The 19,135-nt window shown below is 42.4% G+C and overlaps 2 protein-coding genes across 6 annotated transcripts; one reads left to right on the top strand and one right to left on the bottom strand.

Moving 5' to 3' along the window:
- The first annotated feature begins 1,736 nt into the window (after positions 1-1,736).
- On the top strand, positions 1,737-12,129 carry gucy2f (guanylate cyclase 2F, retinal). 2 transcript variants are annotated; one of them, XM_006804666.3, is made up of 19 exons: positions 1,737-2,225; positions 2,314-3,125; positions 4,046-4,347; positions 4,632-4,986; positions 5,083-5,167; positions 5,663-5,759; positions 5,898-6,023; positions 6,262-6,342; positions 6,951-7,127; positions 7,266-7,422; positions 7,508-7,657; positions 8,866-9,014; positions 9,122-9,285; positions 9,396-9,588; positions 9,701-9,875; positions 10,799-10,897; positions 10,987-11,081; positions 11,157-11,242; positions 11,939-12,129. In XM_006804666.3, exons 2-19 carry the CDS (start codon positions 2,384-2,386, stop codon positions 12,018-12,020), a joined length of 3,315 nt encoding a protein of 1,104 aa, XP_006804729.2. In that variant the 5' UTR covers positions 1,737-2,225; positions 2,314-2,383; the 3' UTR covers positions 12,021-12,129. The 2 variants fall into 2 exon arrangements, with proteins under 2 accessions (XP_006804729.2, XP_006804728.2); XM_006804665.3 differs by having other exon boundaries at positions 10,987-11,242.
- A 2,592-nt stretch (positions 12,130-14,721) lies between these two features.
- serpinh1b (serpin peptidase inhibitor, clade H (heat shock protein 47), member 1b) lies at positions 14,722-18,635 on the bottom strand. 4 transcript variants are annotated; one of them, XM_006804670.3, is made up of 8 exons: positions 18,477-18,624; positions 17,790-17,821; positions 17,033-17,179; positions 16,745-16,937; positions 16,365-16,635; positions 16,174-16,272; positions 15,825-16,057; positions 14,722-15,718 (listed from the first exon to the last, which is right to left on the bottom strand). In XM_006804670.3, the coding sequence occupies exons 3-8, from the start codon at positions 17,149-17,151 to the stop codon at positions 15,416-15,418; spliced, it is 1,218 nt and encodes a 405-aa protein (XP_006804733.2). In that variant the 5' UTR covers positions 17,152-17,179; positions 17,790-17,821; positions 18,477-18,624; the 3' UTR covers positions 14,722-15,415. The 4 variants fall into 4 exon arrangements, with proteins under 4 accessions (XP_006804733.2, XP_006804732.2, XP_087707041.1 ...); XM_006804669.3 differs by lacking the exon at positions 17,790-17,821 and having other exon boundaries at positions 18,477-18,635; XM_087850915.1 differs by lacking the exon at positions 18,477-18,624 and having other exon boundaries at positions 17,790-18,441.
- Positions 18,636-19,135: the final 500 nt, after the last annotated feature.

The raw sequence follows: 19,135 nt of genomic DNA on the forward strand, positions 1-19,135 counted from the left end.
GGGTGGAGGCCAGCAGACTGCCCCAGGCTCCGCAGCAGCAGGGAGGCCAATCGGACAGCCAGCATCTCTTCCCAGCCCCCCCGCCCCGATGGCTAGCAGAGAACGGGGGTGTGTTAAGACCCCATACCCTCCTCCTCCCGCTCAAGTGTAGTGTTGCTGCGTGTTGCTCTAAAGTGTGTTTAAAACAAGGGAGAGCATGGTGCTGCTGCCAGAGAGCAGCAGGTGTTAGCACGGCCTCTCCCGAGAACCCTCAATGTCTACATACAACAGCTGCAGTTTTGCTGACCCCATCACTTAAATATAACTTTGCTCCCTTAAAAAGAGAATTGTACTTTACCTTGCTAAATGAAGACTTTGGCATGACAGAACAGAGCTCCTAAAACTCAGAACAACTTCTTTAGCATACGAAGCATTCAAGGCAGTGTTTGGCTTGTTAGTGGGAGTTTCTGTGCCTTGGACGACGCAAAAAGTCCAAGGCCTTTGAAAATACTCTCCTCCCTGGTGTCTCCATTACTTGTCTCCTTATTATTCTATTTTATCGGTCCAAGGGCATGTTTATTCATCCTTCTCCTTCGTGCCCACACTGCATTTCCGTTTTTCTCTGCACACACTGCATATTGTGAGAATCTTTCGTGAGGAGACGTATCGTCTGACTGTGCTGATATTTATTTACGTGTGTATTTGTGTATTTTGACTTGGTTGTCAGTTTATTGTCTTGCAGATGCTTTACTGTGTCCCACAGAGCTGCACTCAGAAGCAGACCTGTGCTCGCTGTTCATTGGACGGACTTTGCGCTGTGTCATCATTTCTTCTCTCTATTCCTGGATGGAGGACAGCGTTGTCAAGGTGTTACGTTTAAGAGGCTCTTCAGCTTATGTGGGATATGGGTCAACAAAGGTGGACTCAACTTTGCAGCTCTATGTGTGTGCAGTATATATATATATATATATATATATATATATATATATATATATATATATATATATATATATATATATATATATATATATATATATGGTTTTGGTTTTCCCCATTCCGGGCTGTTCATGAAAAGTCATGTGATGATGTTTTATGTACAACCACCGTTGGTTGGTTTGTTTGTTTGTATTCATTCATCCACCCTCTCCATATTTCGTGTGTGGATGTGGTGACGACCAGTTGCTTCTGCCAGGCTTAGGCTGCTTCACCAGTGATAGAAGACCGAAAAAAGACTGACGCAGGCAGAATTCGTGAGACCTGCAGGGAAAGCCCTTGTTAACTCTAATTACTCCCACTTCGCCAGAGTTCAAATTCATTTAATCCAAGCTGCACCGTGCGCACATTAGGCCAATTAAAGCGCTGTTCACTTGCCTCGGTGCACCTTGGCTGAGTTGTCTTGATAATGACCCGTTTGCTTGCTAAATGTTTGTCTCTGTGTGCACACGGAGGACCTACTTTTTCTCTTTTATACGAAGAATGAGGAAAAATGAATTTGTTATTACACTTCTAGGCAAAAAGGCCTAACCTGGACCACAGCAAGGCTTTCAGAGTGCGCCAAGGCCTGCTGTCAATCCTCTTATATTGTGCCTCACTGAAAATGGATTAGTGAGTAACACTGGTCCCGGGTCACTTTGGAGGGATTTGATTGATTGGGCCTGTAGCTGATACTGACCTCCTATACTAACATACTAAATCATTTCCCCTTTAAATTATTACAAAACCAAAGAGTTGTAGTGTTTGGGGGAGGGAAATTGCGTTTTATTTTTATTTATTTTTTTATCGAAAGGAGGAGTGAAGGATTTTAAAAAAAAACCTTCGATCTGGAATACATCTAATTTTCTTTTCACATTTACACGCTAAAGAAAAAAAAAAAGACACGAGTGGGTTTGCGTCCTTTTTTAAGAGACATGTTGCCTGAGAACAGAGCTGTTTGTGGAAACGCGCAGGAGCCTTCAGAGACGCTGACTGCAGGACGTAAGTAGCTCTCCAGGGTGCTAAAGTTGTCTCCACACCCCCATCTAGGCGCTTTTCGTGACACTTTCAGCCCGTAATCCCGACACGATGACCGGCCTGTGTCTTCATCAGAGCGACACCGGGGCAAACAGGTAAAGGTTTCGGGGATGGTTAGTTGGCGAGTGTGTGTGAAGACAGAAATAAAGAAAAAAGAAAAGAAAGAACGCAGATCCGAGTGGGTATCTGTAAGATTGTCTCATCGGACCCTGTCCTGATGCTGTTACAGACATGTGGTGAGTGCTTCAGTTGTGCTTAAACATCTGTGAACGTTCAAATAATACTGGGCAAAATGGAGACTTGTGTCTGTACCCCGGTTTGCAGGTGTCAGAGGTGTGACTGATAACTGATAGTGAACGCAAGGCTTCACTATCTTGGTCACCGTGGGAGGACAATGCAACATATTGCTCCAAATTTCAGATGGCCGCTGTGGGAGTCCAGCCATTCGTGTGTGCCCGTAATTAAAAACAGACACACCTTACCGGCTCTGTCCTTTTACAACTTTCTGTTATGGGTCCTGCTGGGAGTGCTGACGTTCCCTTGCTGCGTCCGCTGTTTGATATTCAAAGTGGGGGTCCTGGGGCCCTGGAACTGCGACCCTGTTTTTTACAAGGCCCTGCCTGCTGCGGCGGCCAGGCTCGCCGTGAGCAGGATAAACGGGGACGCCGCTCTAGATCTGGGCCTGAAAATGGACTTCATCATCGTCCAAGAGCCGTGCGAAACCTCGAAAGCGCTCACGGCATATATTTACTACGAGGGCATAGCAGACGGACTAGTTGGCCCCACCAACCCCGGATACTGTGTCGCAGCGTCTCTGCTCGCCAGGAACTGGGACAAGGCTCTCTTCTCATATGGTTGTGTCGCCTACGAGCTGGAGAGCACCACGGCATACCCAACTTTTACCAGGACAGTGCCGTTTCCCACCGACGTGTTGTTCGTAGTGTTGAAACACTTCAGATGGGCCAGCGTCCTGGTAGTGTCATCCAATGAGGACATCTGGATAGACACGGCAGTGAGGGTTGCTTCTGCTCTCAGGAGCAAGGGGCTTCCCGTTAGACTCGTCGGATCTATGGGCGTGAATGAGACGGAGGTGGAGAGCACGATGAGGAAGATCCAGGATGCAGGAGGTGTCAGGGGTGAGTGTGTGAGAAAAACAGTGGCGCATAGATGATTATATGCAGTCTGTGGAGGGACAGGAGAAAAGCACCCAAGGTACAATCTGTGCTGTGTTAAAGTTGTGAAATTGTGGTATGGTTCTAACGCGCAAAGGCTCTGATGTTTTGGCCATGCATTTATATTTGTTATATAAAATCAGCAGTAAAACACGACAGTGTAAATAAGTAGCATACTCTTCTCTTTCTCTGGTAATGGAGCTCTATCTGTTATCTTTCGCTTACTGCCAATATTCTTGCCCAAAGGGGAGATTTTCTAAGAAAAGGACATTTCGTGTGCTCAGTTTAGTCAAACGAGGTCTCAAAATAACAGTGGCCACTGATTTATTTATTTATTTATTTTCAGTTCAATTTTATTATTAAATCACAGCAGCAGACACCTCGAGGCACTTAATATTGTAAGGCAAAGTCCCTACAATAACACAGAGAAACCTCTAACAATCAAACAACCCCTGCTTTGACCAACTTTTGTTACAAAACACTGAGAGCAAACATCATTTGACATTAAAGCAACTTGCAGAATGCCAAACCAATAGATCACCCAACCAGAGTACTGCCACACCTCAGCTGTTCTCCAACACCTGAGCCGGACGCCATTTAGATAACTCAGGTTTGACCTCGTGCTTAAAGCGAAGAGTGGCACCAATTTAATTAGTCTGCTTTTTTTTAAAGACTTTTATTTTGACAATAAGAAGCCGCAAAGGTTTCAGACATTTCCTCTTAAATTTCTGGCACGTTTACTGCAGTTAAGATATTTCACACTCTCTCTCCATTCAATAAAAATAAGGTGCTTTTCCCCAACACAGCATTTGTTCATAATAGTCCTGTTAGTGCACCACATATAAGGAATTTGTAATGCTTTGTGTCTTTGCTCTTCATTTCAGTCATCGTTATGTGCATGCACTCAGTCTTGGTTGGAGGTCAGCAGCAGGCTACTTTTCTCCTCACAGCACGCAAGATGGGTCTGACTTCAGGGAAGTATGTGTTTGTGCCCTACGACGCTCTGCTCTACAGCGTGCCCTACATGAACGTCTCCTACCTCCCTCTGCAAAACAGCAGCAACCTGAGAGAGGCCTACGATGCTGTGCTCACTATCACAGTGGCCTCGGAGCCGCTGTCCTTCAACGAGGCGTTTGCTATGGCCAAGAGAAGCAAAGAAGTGACGCTGCCCATGGAGCCAGAGCAGGTAGGAAGCCAATTCAACTGATTTCACTCACAATGTCCTCTTTGTTTGTTATTCCATCACACATTGTTGCATATCATGACATTTATTGGTGCAAAGGCTGAGTCATTAGACAGTTATAATGTTTCCTGCTGTCTCCACACGCATATTATAGAAAAACATAATCACATGCTTTTAATAATAATATATGATTTTCTATATTAATTATAAAATATCCCTTTTAGCAGCTGTAAATGCCCGTCAGGTTTTCTGTTACAACCTTGCTAAGCCTTCGCTTGAACCTGCAGGTTCATCCGCTGTTTGGGACCATCTATAACAGCATCTACCTGCTGGCCAAGTCCATCCAAAATGTCAGGAAAGCAGGCATGCAGCTGTCAGGGTCGAACTTGGCGTATTTCAAGCGGAACATCACTTTTAATGGCTTCAACCAGGAGGTCAAAGTGGACACCTCTGGGAGTGTTAAGACCAACTACATCATCCTGGACTCTGATAACAGGGGCAGCAAGCTGTACCAGACCTATGTAGTGGACCTAACATCAGGGGCACTCCGTTTTGCAGGGAGGTCCATAAATTTCCCCGGAGGGTCCCCTCCTCCCTCTGACTCCAGCTGCTGGTTTGACCAAGGCATCATCTGCACAGGAGGTATGAGGCTCTGGTGTGTTTGTGTAAAGAGGTGCGAGTTTACCCAAGTCTACATTTTGTCTTTATCAGTCTAATGCATACCACTATGGTCCTTAGGTGTGGAGGTCACCTACATCATAATAGCGTTAGCAGTCATCTTCTCCCTGGCTGTTGCGGGGCTCACAGTAATTCTCTATATCAGGTAAATACACAAAGTCTTTTCTTTTTTTTTCAACGATGCCTCCCCCTTCCAAGCTTATATTCAGAGATTTGAAGTAGTGTGATCGATACCATGTGGTATGATGTGGGCAATAACTAATATCAGCTCCAGAATCACATATTATGCCTCTTTACTTGAGAAGACATGTCTCATGTATAAAAGCTTGAGAATTAGAAATGTACTTTTAACTTAGAGCTCATCTCTGGATTAAAGGCAGTCAGACACACCAGAAGAATCGACTCGAAAAACTATAAGCATTCTCCTTTTTTAGATAAAATGGTGAAAATTTGGGTTTGTTCAAGCCACTATTATTTTTACTTATTAAATCATGACAGCAGGGAATATAAATTTGTAGCAAAACAGAAGAAAAAAGACAAAAAAGACAAAGAGACATCACTACTTCCCCCGTATCGTTTCTGAGATTCAGGGAATTTGTTGTATGTGTGCTGTTTACCTATTGTAAAATCACTTTGGCAGGAGGAGACTTCATCAGATCCAGCTGGTCAGAGGTCCCAATCGGATCCTCCTGACCTTAGAGGATCTCACTTTTATCAACCCTCAGCTTAGCAAAAAGGTAAGTCATCACTAAATTAGACTAAAGCACACCGTTCCATCATCTGTGCGTTTTCCACATCGTCACATTTATTGTCTGCCGAGCACAGCATGGCTCTCATTTCTAATAAATCTTTAAATGGTGTTTGATGTCATGCAGAAAATCACTTTAGAAGATCTGAGCGAGTCCAGGAGCGCTCTGGAGGAGAAATCTGCAGACCCCTCACACTCTGTGAATAGCATGCAAACAGAAACTCATGAGACCACTAATGTAGCTGTGTACGAGGTAAGCTGAGTTTACATCAAATATTCACTAAAGCTTCTTAACATAAGCTGGTGAGTAAGTGAGGAAGGTAAGGGAGATCCTTGTGTAACATAATGTCTGGGCCAGTGACTCAAGATGCTTTATATACAAAAATAACACATTTTAGTGGAAGGAGGTTGACTAAATAAGAACCGTTTGTGACTCTATCAATGCAAAAGTTTAATTTCATATAATAATAACATCATGCTTTTGCATTTAGGGCGACTGGGTTTGGCTAAAGAAATTCGAAGAGGGCCACTTCAACGAAGTAAAACAAAGCACCTCCAGGATTTTCATGAAGGTAGAGCAGCATGTCCAACTAATGTCACGTAAATGCATATTAATATGCCTCAGGAGACATGTTCTGCTTACTGTGTCTTCAGATTTTTACAGATTTTTATGACAATTTGTGGAAGAGAGTGATCTGAGAGCAAGTTAGGGTTAGAGTCAGAGGACTGCACGTCAAAGTCAGACTGAACTCTATTGTTGTCTCCGCCCAGTATGGATATACAGAGAGATGAAATGTGACGCTCCTGGTCAACAGCATACACAGAGGGCATATAGCAAGACATTGTGCTCTGACACCACTATATATATATATATATATATATATATATATATATATATATATATATATACAATACAAAATAGAGTGTATACAAATATACAAATATACAAAATATAAATGCAAAATATTGTGTTATAAAATGGTACAAATACAAATATAAACTATACAGTGTTATTGTCATGTGTCATTTCAACACAATATTTAGGTGACATGTTCTCTCCTGTGTGACCCAATGAGGAATGAGAAAAAAAAACCTGAATGTGTAATTCCTGCAAATATTAAGACTGAAAAATGTGTATGATTTTTTGGTCATCTTAACAAACTGCAGCTACTTTTCTCAGATGAAGGACCTGAGAAACGAGAACGTAAATCCGTTCCTGGGCTTCTTTCTGGACTGCTCCATGTTTGCGATGGTGACGGAGCACTGCTCGAGGGGCAGTCTGCAGGACCTGCTGAGGAACGAGGACGTTAAACTAGACTGGATGTTCAAGTCCTCCCTCATGCTCGATCTCATCAAGGTGATAAAAAAAAAGTCTTTTAGAAAAGAACCGCTTGCCATTTTTTGAAGGGAAGAAAACAGCAAGAGTTTTATTAAGTGTTTTTAGTTGTTTCTTTATGATTGAATCAAAGTGTGATTTGCATCTGAATCTTTCTAGGGTATAAAATATCTTCACCACAGGGACTTCCCCCACGGCAGGCTAAAATCCCGAAACTGTGTGGTAGACGGCCGTTTTGTCCTCAAGATTACTGATTATGGCTTCAATGAGCTGCTGGAGTCTCAGAAAGCTCCTTTAGAAGAGCCCCCACCTGAAGGTACTGTTTGCTGTGCTGTGTTTTACACTCAATATACTTTATTGAAACAATGCCAGAATCTAAATGTTTCCTTTGTTGTACTTAGAACTTTTTTGGACAGCACCAGAGTTTCTACGCGACCTTGCAAATTCTCGCAAAGGGACATTTAAGGGAGACGTGTACGGTTTTTCTATCATTCTTCAAGAGGTGGTGGTGAGAGGGCCACCGTACTGTATGCTGGGACTGCCACCCGAAGGTGTGTATTCATCACAGAATACTCAAAAAATTAGTTATTTACTTATTTAGTAAGGAGAAGATAGAGATATCTGATTTTGGTTTGGCTGCCACCAAAAGCTGTCTTTCCACTTCAAAGTCAGTTAACAGTGTGTCGGTATAGAGATAAAAGTAATAATAGTTTTGTATTCTGTAATTTGTTTTTAATTCTGCTTAGTGTCAGTTAGTCTCCCGTTTGATTTCTTTCTTGTTTTAGTTCATTAGTTTTAGTGTTAGATCTGTTTTTTAATTATTATTGTATAGAGGACATGTGTCAGACGCTAGATTTCGGAAAATCCACAGAGGTTTTTGAAAGCATTTGTACGGTGGCCCTGAGAGGCCAAACAGACTGCAACTTAAGAAAACACCAGCAATAAGAAAATGATGCAAAAGCACACAAAACACAACGGAAATAGGAAAAAACAAAACACAAATGGGAAAAACAAAAACAGAAATAGGAATAAACAGATTTCCAAAAGCACAAGGGAAGTGTTTCTGGGGAGACAATAACCTGACAGACCAGTTGCAGGAACCAAGAATTGCGCTGGGAGACACTTAAAGGAAGTGGAGGATCTATCGGTTTTGTGAGGAAAGAAAAGATGAGGTAAGTGTGTTAGCCTAACTATTAGCCTAAAAATCCGTCATTAGTATTATATGAATCATGATAAAACACACCTACCATGTTTTGGGTTCCTGCAACTGGTCCATCGGGTTATTGTCTCCCCAGAAACACTTCCCTTGTGTTTTTTCCTATTTCTGTTTTCGTTTTTCCTATTTCCGTTGTGTTTTGTGTGCTTTTGCAGCATTTTTCTTATTGCTGTTGTTTTCTTAAGTTGCAGTCCTTTTGGCCTCTCAGGGCCACCGTACATTTGATTCACAGTGTCGTAGACCCCCACAGTCTCAATTAACAATCCCTCAAAGGTTTATCAGGGAAATGTACATACAATTTTACCAAACTAGCAAACAGTAAAATTATATTACCTGTATATTTTTTACTTAAGTTTGTTTTCCAAGTTTGCAAAACTGTTTCAATTATTTTAAAATTTTTATTTAAGGTTTTATTTAGTTGCATTATTTGCATTATTTTTATGTCACTTAATTAAAATGTTTGTTTTACAAACAGCTTTAGTTTTTAGTTTGGCTTTAGGCACCTGTAATAACTTTGGTATTTATTCATCCCGTGTTCTCTAGAGATTATCCGTAAGGTGAAAAAACCTCCTCCCATGTGCCGTCCTACTGTGGCTCCAGACCAGGCTCCGCTTGAATGCATCCAGCTGATGAAGCAGTGCTGGAGCGAACAGCCTGACCGCAGACCGACCTTTGATGAGATCTTTGACCGGGTTCGTTTTTGCAGACGACCTCGTGGCCTCATTTCTTTACTTCATCTAAACTATTTAAAGAGCTCTATACATATTTGTTTAACATGACGCCATACTTTTTCCAATAGTTCAAGCTAATCAACAAGGGTAAGAAGACCAATATCATCGATTCCATGCTGAGGATGCTGGAGCAGTACAGCTCCAACCTTGAGGATCTCATCAGAGAGAGAACAGAGGAGCTTGAGGTGGAAAAGCAGAGAACGGAGAAGCTGCTGTCTGAAATGCTTCCACCGTCAGTCAACACTCTCACACAATCCTGCCAGCATGAAGTTTGGAAAATAAATGTACCCCTACTCCATGATCATCTCGTTCGTCCTTTTTTTTTTTCCTATTTCTGTCCAGTTCTGTGGCAGAGGCCCTGAAAACTGGTGCCACAGTGGAGCCAGAGTTCTTTGATCAGGTGACAATCTACTTCAGCGACATTGTGGGTTTCACCACCATCTCCTCGCTCAGTGATCCCATTGAGGTGGTCGACCTCCTGAATGACCTCTACACACTATTCGATGCTGTGCTCTCTAACCATGATGTCTATAAGGTCAGGGAATAATATCGCCTGATAAACACCCAGTTTCAGAGGTTACTGGTCTGAAACCTTTGACTTCCACTTGATTTGCCCTTTCACTGAATAAACTTCTTGATTTGTCCAGGTGGAGACCATCGGTGATGCTTACATGGTAGCATCAGGCCTGCCTAAGAAAAATGGCAACAAGCATGCTGCTGAGATCGCCAACATGTCTTTGAACATCCTCAGCTCAGTGGGAACCTTCCATATGCGACACATGCCGGACGTGCCCGTCAGGATACGAATAGGAATCCACTCAGGTGGGCGTGGCAGTCTTTGGAGTCATTATCAGCCTGACAAGCTTATCAGGTAGAATCCAAAGATGAATGTGCGTCGCTGAAAGAGATTTTAGAACAGGAATCCCCATAGTAGTCCGATCGTATTTGTTCATTTAGAAACAGTATATGTTGGCTACTTTGGCGCATCGTACAAAATAACACAACAATTAAAAAAAAACATAACAAGACTATGACACAGGTAAATATACTGTGTAGTAAGTAGAGTTGCAGTCTTGGCAGTGGACTTTGCAGTGCTTTCGGCTTGAGGCAGAGTCAATGGACAAGCATTAGTTCAGGTAGACACATGCAGTCACAGCTCATTGCCATGCCAGCCCACATCAGCTGATATCTCATTGTATGCCTGAATTATCCTTTAGCAGGAAATCCACGTCATAGCTTACAACATAACCCCTCCTAACCCTACACTGTAACCTTCCACACCAATCAGAGGTGCTGTGGGCTGCATCAGCCTGATTAGTAGTTGCATTTCCTTGGAGGTGTGCATCACGTTAAAGTTACCCCGCAGGGTTAAGAGGCATTTCCGCGTATGTTATTAAGTTATTTGCTCCTAAAGCATAACTCAGGCATTATAGTGCATGGTTTAAGCTAGTTTAGTTTGCCCACAGTTGCTGCACATCTGCAGTCCACTCCACTGCAACCCACCTCTGCCTCAGCCGCTCAATTTCATGTTTAATTTCTCTCGTATTTGTTGTTATTGATGCATGCTCTGTTATGAGGTGGGACTCTTAATGCTTCTCTCCAAGTGAGGGATGTAAAACACCTCAGATACTAAAACTTTCCTAATTGAAACCATGGCTTTCAACCTTTAAATTAAAACACCACTAGTAATGGACATTTTTCCATGAGTGAATGGAATGATTGGACTTCTGTTGTGTATTTTGCAGGGCCCTGCGTTGCAGGCGTGGTGGGTCTGACTATGCCTCGGTATTGCCTTTTTGGAGACACCGTGAACACTGCCTCTCGTATGGAATCCACTGGCCTGCGTACGTGCGATCTTTGCTGCATCGTGGCATGTTTAGGTTGACTCTGTTGTCTGTATATTGTCTTTATATGCGCTTTATCCTATCCTCAGCTTATAGAATCCATGTAAATATGAGCACAGTGAAGATCCTCCGCTCTCTTAACGATGGTTATAAAATAGAAGTCCGAGGAAAGACAGAGCTAAAGGTAACACTTTGGGAAGGACTTACTTATTTACTAAAAGACCAACTGCACAGCTCTGAGTTGTTCTTTTTGTTGCAGGGTAAAGGTATTGAGGAGACATACTGGCTTGTGGGGAAAACCAACTTTACAAAGCCTTTGCCAAAACCACCAGAGATTAAACCAGGGTAAGAGACCGAGTCTCGCTTTTCATTCGCTCACTGCACCGTCACAACAGCTGAATTTAAAGGGAAATAATGAAATGTGCGCGATTGTCACAATTTGCCATTGAAGTCAGATTCATGAGTCACTTGTAAACATCTTTTTTTTTTCGGATATATTTTCAGAAATGTTGCTTTTCATTAGTGCGATGCACACATGTAACTTGTGTCCTGCCACTCATGCAAACTGCAACTATCCACATGTTGCTTCAGGCAAGACAATCACGGGCTGAACCCTGAGGAGATAGCTGCATACAGGAAAAAGAAAGCAGAGAAAAAGACTTGACCTTCTTAGTCCATACACAGGAGGTATAGATCTGCATGCCAGCTGGTGTTGTGCTGTAAAGTGCTACCGTGATGAGATTGTGCACATAAATTTCCCTGATAGATTTCTGGATCTCACAAATTGCTTGTGGTCTGGCGGTGCCACATTAATCTTTTGATCTTGTCGTATCGTCTTAAGAAGATTGGTGAAAGCCCTCTTTGTTTAGTGCATTCGTTTTCATTGTGGCTGGCTGGTGGTTTTTTGTTGTTGTTGTTTTTTTAATTTACTGTGTTTGTAGCAGCTCTCGTTGTGTTTTTGTGGATCCTAGAGCACTCCCTAAAATTGACAACTGCACAATTTACAGCCATGATTTTAACACCTTACTCTGTGTCAACTAGGGACAACTGGCAAGAGATGGTGACAGAGGAGATCAAGACTCATTTCCGCAAGGCCAACAGGCAGGTGGACAAAAAGTTGTGAAGGCAAGGAAGAGAAGGAGAAATGTGGAGCAAGCAAAACTAGAGGAGAGGAAAGGAGAGGAGAAAGCATCAGGAGGAGTAAGCATCCATCCAAATAGAGACAAAGAGCTGGGAGGGGCACGCAGAGGACAGAGAGCACCACCCAGCTTCTCACTGTGGCTTAAGGCAGACTTCTTTAAGAGGATTGTCCATCGACCGGCTAATCTGCCTGCAGCCAGCGCAGCAAAACACAACGGTGCTAATGTAATGAGAGTTACCTGCCTACGTACCTGCTGCCAGAATCACGGGGAAGGTGCACCACTCCCTCATGATGGATGCACTCGCTCGCTCCTCTCTGCACCTACCGGCCACTGCGTGGTCACCTATTACAGGGCAATCAGAAGCTCACTTGCTGGAAAATTTGAGTGCCCCAAACGCCTATTTCAAAATGAAATGTTATCTTTTTTTCTGGTGATTTTATCTGTTTTTAGTTTGTTATAAAGCTCATAATATAGTTGTCAAGACTGTTACTTAGCTGTGGCTGAATTCTAAAACTGGTTAGCCATCCGAAGTTTGAGGCAAAAGCTGCTACTGTATGAAAATAACAAGATGAGAGGAAAAAAAGAAAGGGGTCGATCAGGTTTTTTTCTACTGTCTTGAAGCACATGACAAAGTACATTTAAGCCCATGCCTACAGTTTTCTTTTTCTTGAAATATTTAACAAGTATAAATAAGGAAAAGTATGACTCTCTTTTTTTTGTCATGAGGAGGAAAATGGCCACTTCCTTTAGTGAAACATGTCACTGTTTCTAATGTGCTCAGTGTCATTTTAATATCTATTGTCAGCACTCAAAACTCTAGTTAAATGAATCCACCTTAATGTTCTGTTTCTGATGAGGTGCTCAGTAAGACGATACAAATAAGAAACAAAAATCAATAACAGACCCAGTGAAAAATTCTCAGTGATCTCAGACATTTTAAACCTATAAAGCCTGAATAATGAAAAACATCAATAAATAAAACTGGAGAGATTATTCAACCTTCTGACGAATTAATAGAAGACATTGAATATCAGTTTGCATATACAAGCTTTAACTTGTATCACGTTTAATACATAAGGCGTTTTTGTGAAATGTATTGCTCACAGGCACACTGTATGTGTGTCGACTGTATATACATCAGGCTTTACGGGGAAAAAATCAAAAATGTAGAGAAAACATTATGTTTTCATTCACATCAACCAAAATTCCAACCAAACTGTTATTATTATTTAATTATTATTAACACACATGAATTTGTAATCATGTGTCAAGTGTCTTTAAAAGATAATGGTCCCAGTATATAACTTACACATATATATCCAGGACAGCAAGGAGTAACAGATGAACAGCACCACCTTCCGGTTCAAATTAAATTAGCAAGTATATATATATATATATATATATATATATATATATATATATATATATATAGTGCTTGTCACAGACATAAGAGCTAGAAAGCCCTGTACAAGAATTAAAACACAAAATTTTCACAAAAAAATTTGGGAATGAGCGCTGAGCAGATTTTGGGTTTTTTTTGTTTGTTTTGTTTTTTAACCTCTTATTTACTTCTTTTTAGATCAAGAAAAAAGAAAAGTAATACAGCAATGCAAGAAATGTCCCTGTGCACTGTAGTTTTATTGCGGATTGCATAAGGGAAAACCTTTACAAATAAAAAACTGAAATAGATACAAAATGTCGTTTAGTAGAAACGTACCTTTTTTTGATGCATGTTTTGGACTCAGCCCTAAGTATGAAGTGATCTTATATTCACACGCTGAACAATGAAACATATTTTAGCCGATTATAAATTTTGCAAATTCTCCCACTGATCACATCATGTTAGTTTTGCAAATAGAAGAAGCATTATTCATGCTCAGTATACAAATCAACAGCTAAGTCAGTCAGCAATATATTGTAATGTATATTGTGTAACTTATATGATGTTTATTTGTCTTGTATATTATGTAACTGTAATGCAATGTGTAAGATCTGTGTAAATATAAAGTAACTAAATCACTCATTTGTAACACCTTAAAAAGCTTGCTCTCTCTTATTCTCAGCAACCACAAGGTGGCGGCATGCTTCTCTGTAGAAGACGCACTTGTGTCTCACAATGAGATTACGTCCTCTTGTATGAGAAGTTCTGGTGATTTTTATTGTAGCATTCTTTATTTTTATTTCTGTCCCAATGCGTATTTGACGTGCATGAAACAGAAGCCCTACAGGAATACTGAGAGTCTATGAGGCGCTCATTTATAGACGTTTATTCTTTTGTCAGTGTGCTGTTGTCTTGCAGCTACATCCTGCTATGCGCAAACATCTGGAGATTAGATTTCCCACTCACCATGAGAAACCTGCACTCCAGTTTTTAAACAATGTAGAGTCTGCATTGTCAGGAAGATCCCAACAAAAGATCTCACTGGTGTTATTATTTAGGCTAGTAGTGTTTAGAGAAATGGTCCACCAAATTCCCTTGAGGGTTATCACTGCATTCCAGACCTGGGAAGACTGTTTGACCTTCAGCCAGCTGGAAAGATTGTTATCCTTTAGAGATGTTAACACTAGCGTGCACACATTCTCCAGTTCAGCTCCCTATAGCACTCGATCATCCATATTTGAATGGCATTCACGTCGTATTCATTCAGGAGATTCTCGACAAAGACAAGAGCCACGCACAAATATGTTCTCGTCATTTTTTTTTATTGAAAAAGGTCCACATTGATCACATAAATCACACAATTCCAACAGATTCTTTGTGGAAAATACCTACAGCAAGAAAACGACACAGAAGATGGTTTGCAACTTAAATTAAGCACCAGACGTTTTGCCACCTTTCCCCTGCAAGCTCAGCTCGTGCAGGGGAACAGTTCAGTGCAGACTGGAGGCAAAATGAGAGGGGGAATGAGACGGCACTGTAAAACAGCTTGTGCATCGATCTTTTTTCTCTTTAAACATTAAAGATATTGCAAAAAAAACAAACACAGGTCGTAGCTGAACACACACAGGCAAAAACAGGATGTGAAAGAGGACTCGTACTTAATATAAGCATGCTGTCTGCTGTGCCGACTGCTGTTTGTTTGTGGAAGTCTTAAAAAAGGCACGTCTGTGTTCTTTTTTTTTTTAGATTATTCAAACCAGCATGTTCTTAAGACGAAGCCATGTAAACAGATTTGTTCCCTGGGAAAGTCAAATGTTTCTAAGCTCGGATATTCAGTCCACAGATTGTCAATTGGAATGTGCCACTGAGGTAACAATCATACCAAAAACAAAACATGCGTGCGCATAAAATCCCACACAATTACACACGTGCACCGTTTCCTGCCATAATTTCACAAATAATAAAGCTACCCACCACAATTTATAACTTTAAACATTATAGCTCATCACGCATTTTGTCCCCTTTAGGTTTAACCACTCTGCCGATGTACAGGATGGAGTTGGTCTTGTTGTCCTTTACCAGGAAAATGAAGGGGTGATCTACGTAGAAGAGTTTGGGGTTCCTCATCTTCTCAGTACCGAAGATGCTTGTGTCGTATGGGTTTCCTTCGATGTCAAGCTCCAGGGCTGATGCGTGGAAGACGCTGGAAAGGTAGAGATCCTTCTTTCCAGAGATGTTGGACAGGTCAGCCTTGGCTTTGTCCACAGCTTCTGTCAGGCCCAGCTCAGCCAGGTGTTTCTGCAAAACACAGATGAAGTTGCTCAGCGCTCTGGGTTCACAGTAATATTTTCTAACACTCCTAAAGTTACACTGCATTTGAGCCATCCAGTGTGCAAACATTTACCTGCAGGTTGTGGCTGACTTCCACTGAGATCTTAGGCAGGGAGATGGCTACGGCTCTGTTCTCCATCTTGCTGAGCCAAGTGTCCACCTGCTTCCTTGTCAAGAGCTTCTCCAGGCGCTCCAGGGGCTCCAGGTGATAGGGCATGATAAGGATCATGGAGGCCTGTTTCTGGCCCAGAGGCATGTTCAGCACAAAGACTTTATTTTCTGTGTCCTCGTAGAAATCATAAAGACCTGAGAGAGGGGCAGACAAAGCAGATCTTATCACGTGCGTGTACTTGAAGGCAGGGTGGCTTATCGGCTTCTGGAGACATAATAAGATCAAAAAGAAAGATGAGAGAGAAACTCACCTGTGCGGTGCATCATGGGAACTCCAACAGTAAATGAGCGACTAACCAGGAAACCACGGGTGTCCACCATTTTATCGTGGAATTTCTCCTCCCAGTGAGCTGTGAGGGGGGAAAAAAGACACGAGGTCACAACTCTGCACAGGCGTCTGGCCTCACAAAGAGCTTCAGTCAGGCGTCAACGCCATACTCACGCTTGAAGAACATGGCGTTGACGATCATGGCTCCGTCTGGGTTTTGCACGTCCTTGGTGACCTCAGGCAGCTTGCCGCCTGTGGACTTGGCCGCCCACTCGTTGATGGAGTTCACTGCGCTCCTCTTGTCCCTGAAATTGATTTTGGAGTGGTCGTAGTTGTAGTGCTTCTTGCTGTTCTTCACAAACTCGTCAGCGAAGGACACAGAGCTGGGGCCGTAGAGGCGGTTGTTGATTTTCCAGGTGGTGTTGCGTGTCTTGGCGTTGCTCACCTGAGAAGAAGTGGCACATGTACGCCATTAATTTGTGATATAAGGACAGCTCGGAGTCTATGGCCTGTGGTGATGATGGTGGAATTATGAAACAAGGGAAGCTCCTTACCTCAGTGAGGAGCTCTGACAGGCCTGCGTGCAGATGCTCATCCTTGAGTTTGTCAGCGCTGAGGACTGTTTTCACCTGGGAGGCAGTGGAGGCTTTGCCACCAAGAGCCACCAGCCCCAGAGAGGAGGCCACCACCACAGGAGAAATGATGATGTTCTCTGTGTCTTTCTCCTTTGCCATGGTGTGGTAGAGGCTAAAGTGAAATTTGAAAAAATGCACATATTTATATATAAACACAGAGAATATTACTTTACGTTACAAGTGCGCCAGAATCAATAATATACAAACCTGAAGGCCAAGTTGGTGCTCTTATCAGCCAGCGCAGTAGCGTGGGTGCTCAGCTTCACATCCTCTGCAGAGGCCACCAAGGCCAGCAGACAAAGGCCTACAATGTTAGTCATCCACATCCTGTCTGTCTCCAACAGCAGCTGCACTCTGTGAAGAGGAAGCAAAGAGAACGATAATGACATTATTACTTAAAAAGAAGAAGAAGAAAAAGAAGAAGAGCATGTTTGTGATTTTCAGAAATATATTCATTTATTAAAATATATCTCAGAAAGAAAATGCCAGGGAGCCGACTACACTTGGGTTGTGGAGCTGTGGAGGCAGGGCAGAGTTGACCCAGCCCACTCAGGAGCTCTGGAATGTCCCGAGTTTGAGGGAGACATGTTTGGTGCCACGTCAGCAGCGACCGCTGCCTGAGCTGAACAGCTGAAACTCGATGTTTACTTGGATTGAGCTGGATCTCGCTTCTCCGGACACATTTTAAGTGATACAAATGGTTAATAGTGTCTCCTCAGATGCGAGGATCAGAAATCCCTTTGCCACAGTCTTGCGAGACATACAGTGCAGACTTTTTTCATGTTTCCTGCAGAGAAAGAAAAGGGCGTATGCCTGTAGGCTGCACCCAAATCACCCAATGTCTGGTTCAAACAATGGGCTGAATGCACAGCCTCGGGCTCTGAATAACCAGCTGCACTGGCATACTGTTTCTCATGCAGACTCATACTGCGTCTGTTCCTCTGTGATTGCATGTTTGTGATACCTTGAGATGTTTTCATTTCTGCGATTTTCATTCTGAAAGACAAGAGGTGTATGTAGTAATCTCTGTGGAGCAGGCAGTGAGAACATATAGGCAGATTCTCATGGAGAGAAACTCTATGCAAAGTAAAAAGTCTAACCTCTCTGTTCTAGTTTCAAGTTTTCTACCACTAGAATTTAAACATTAAATATTAAGCTGCCAATCTAGTCAACCCACCACTCATTCAAGATGAGGCACTTTTCACTGTTTGTTTCCCGACCCTGGAGGGGGAAAAATGCTTTGATCCAATGAGCTTTGCCACAGTCAAAGTGATACTCTTCCTAGTGGAAAGACAAGCTAAACTGGGTGCAGGCACGCTACTTTCCTGCAAACCTTTTTTTTATTTGTTTGAACTGAATGCATTTAAACTGTTGTCAAAGTTCTGACATGAAAGCAGCAGAAAGCCTGCGCCACCCTGCCAGCTGCATGACAACTTTCAGCTCTGATAACAGGTCAGGATTTGTTCCCTACTGGAAACAGAAGAAATACAAGAAGTATTCTCTGACAGACAGAGGAATCTCAGCTGCAGCTTTCAAACTGGTTAAAATGGAGGGTAGCTGAACTGCAGCTGTAACAAATGAAAACAAAGCAGTTCATTCAGTCGCCGCATTCCTCCCTGCGAAACAAAGACCATTATCTTCTGATCCTTACCTGGCACAGATTATCGCAGGGTTGCTTCTCCGAGCTGTGTCCGGTGGATAGCGTGGCTGTGACAGACTTCCCTGGCTCTATATATCCTAAAAGAGAATTTTCTAGAAGTTGGGAATGGGATATTCAAATGAGGGTGTCTGTGTTTCCTCAGGAAGCTGGGAGCTGGGACGTCCCCTCTTGAAATCACGGGGTGGGATGAAAGCTGTGCCGACTGAAGTAAGTGCTGGTCCTGGATCAGCGTTAAAACTTTCCCACAAAAGGCTCCTGACTAGAAAATCTGAATCCTGGTCAGTCTTAAGTGTCTGCCTCAGTCTCCTCTGTTTTTAACACTGCTTGCTGACTCAATCTTAAACTCTAGTTTCATCACATGATTGGAGATAAAGATTAAGCTGCCACTGACTGTGAATTAAATGATTGTTTTGCATGCATATAAATACAGAGTTAAAGTTATTTTTGTACTCTTTGGCATTTGTGTGTATGAGCTTCTCTTCAAGTATGGAACACCACCATGCATCAAAACAGTCTCAGCAGGCAGGATGTTACTCAGTAAGCATTTTTACTCCAGAAGTTTTCAGAATAAAAGCTGTAACTTGTTCCCTGGCTGTTGTTAAACTGCTGCTTAACTTCACATGGAAACATCCAGAAAGTTTCATGCAGCA

This window comes from Neolamprologus brichardi, chromosome 14, assembly GCF_056152115.1.
Source record: "Neolamprologus brichardi isolate AB-2024 chromosome 14, ASM5615211v1, whole genome shotgun sequence".
Taxonomy (NCBI): Eukaryota; Metazoa; Chordata; class Actinopteri; order Cichliformes; family Cichlidae; genus Neolamprologus; species Neolamprologus brichardi.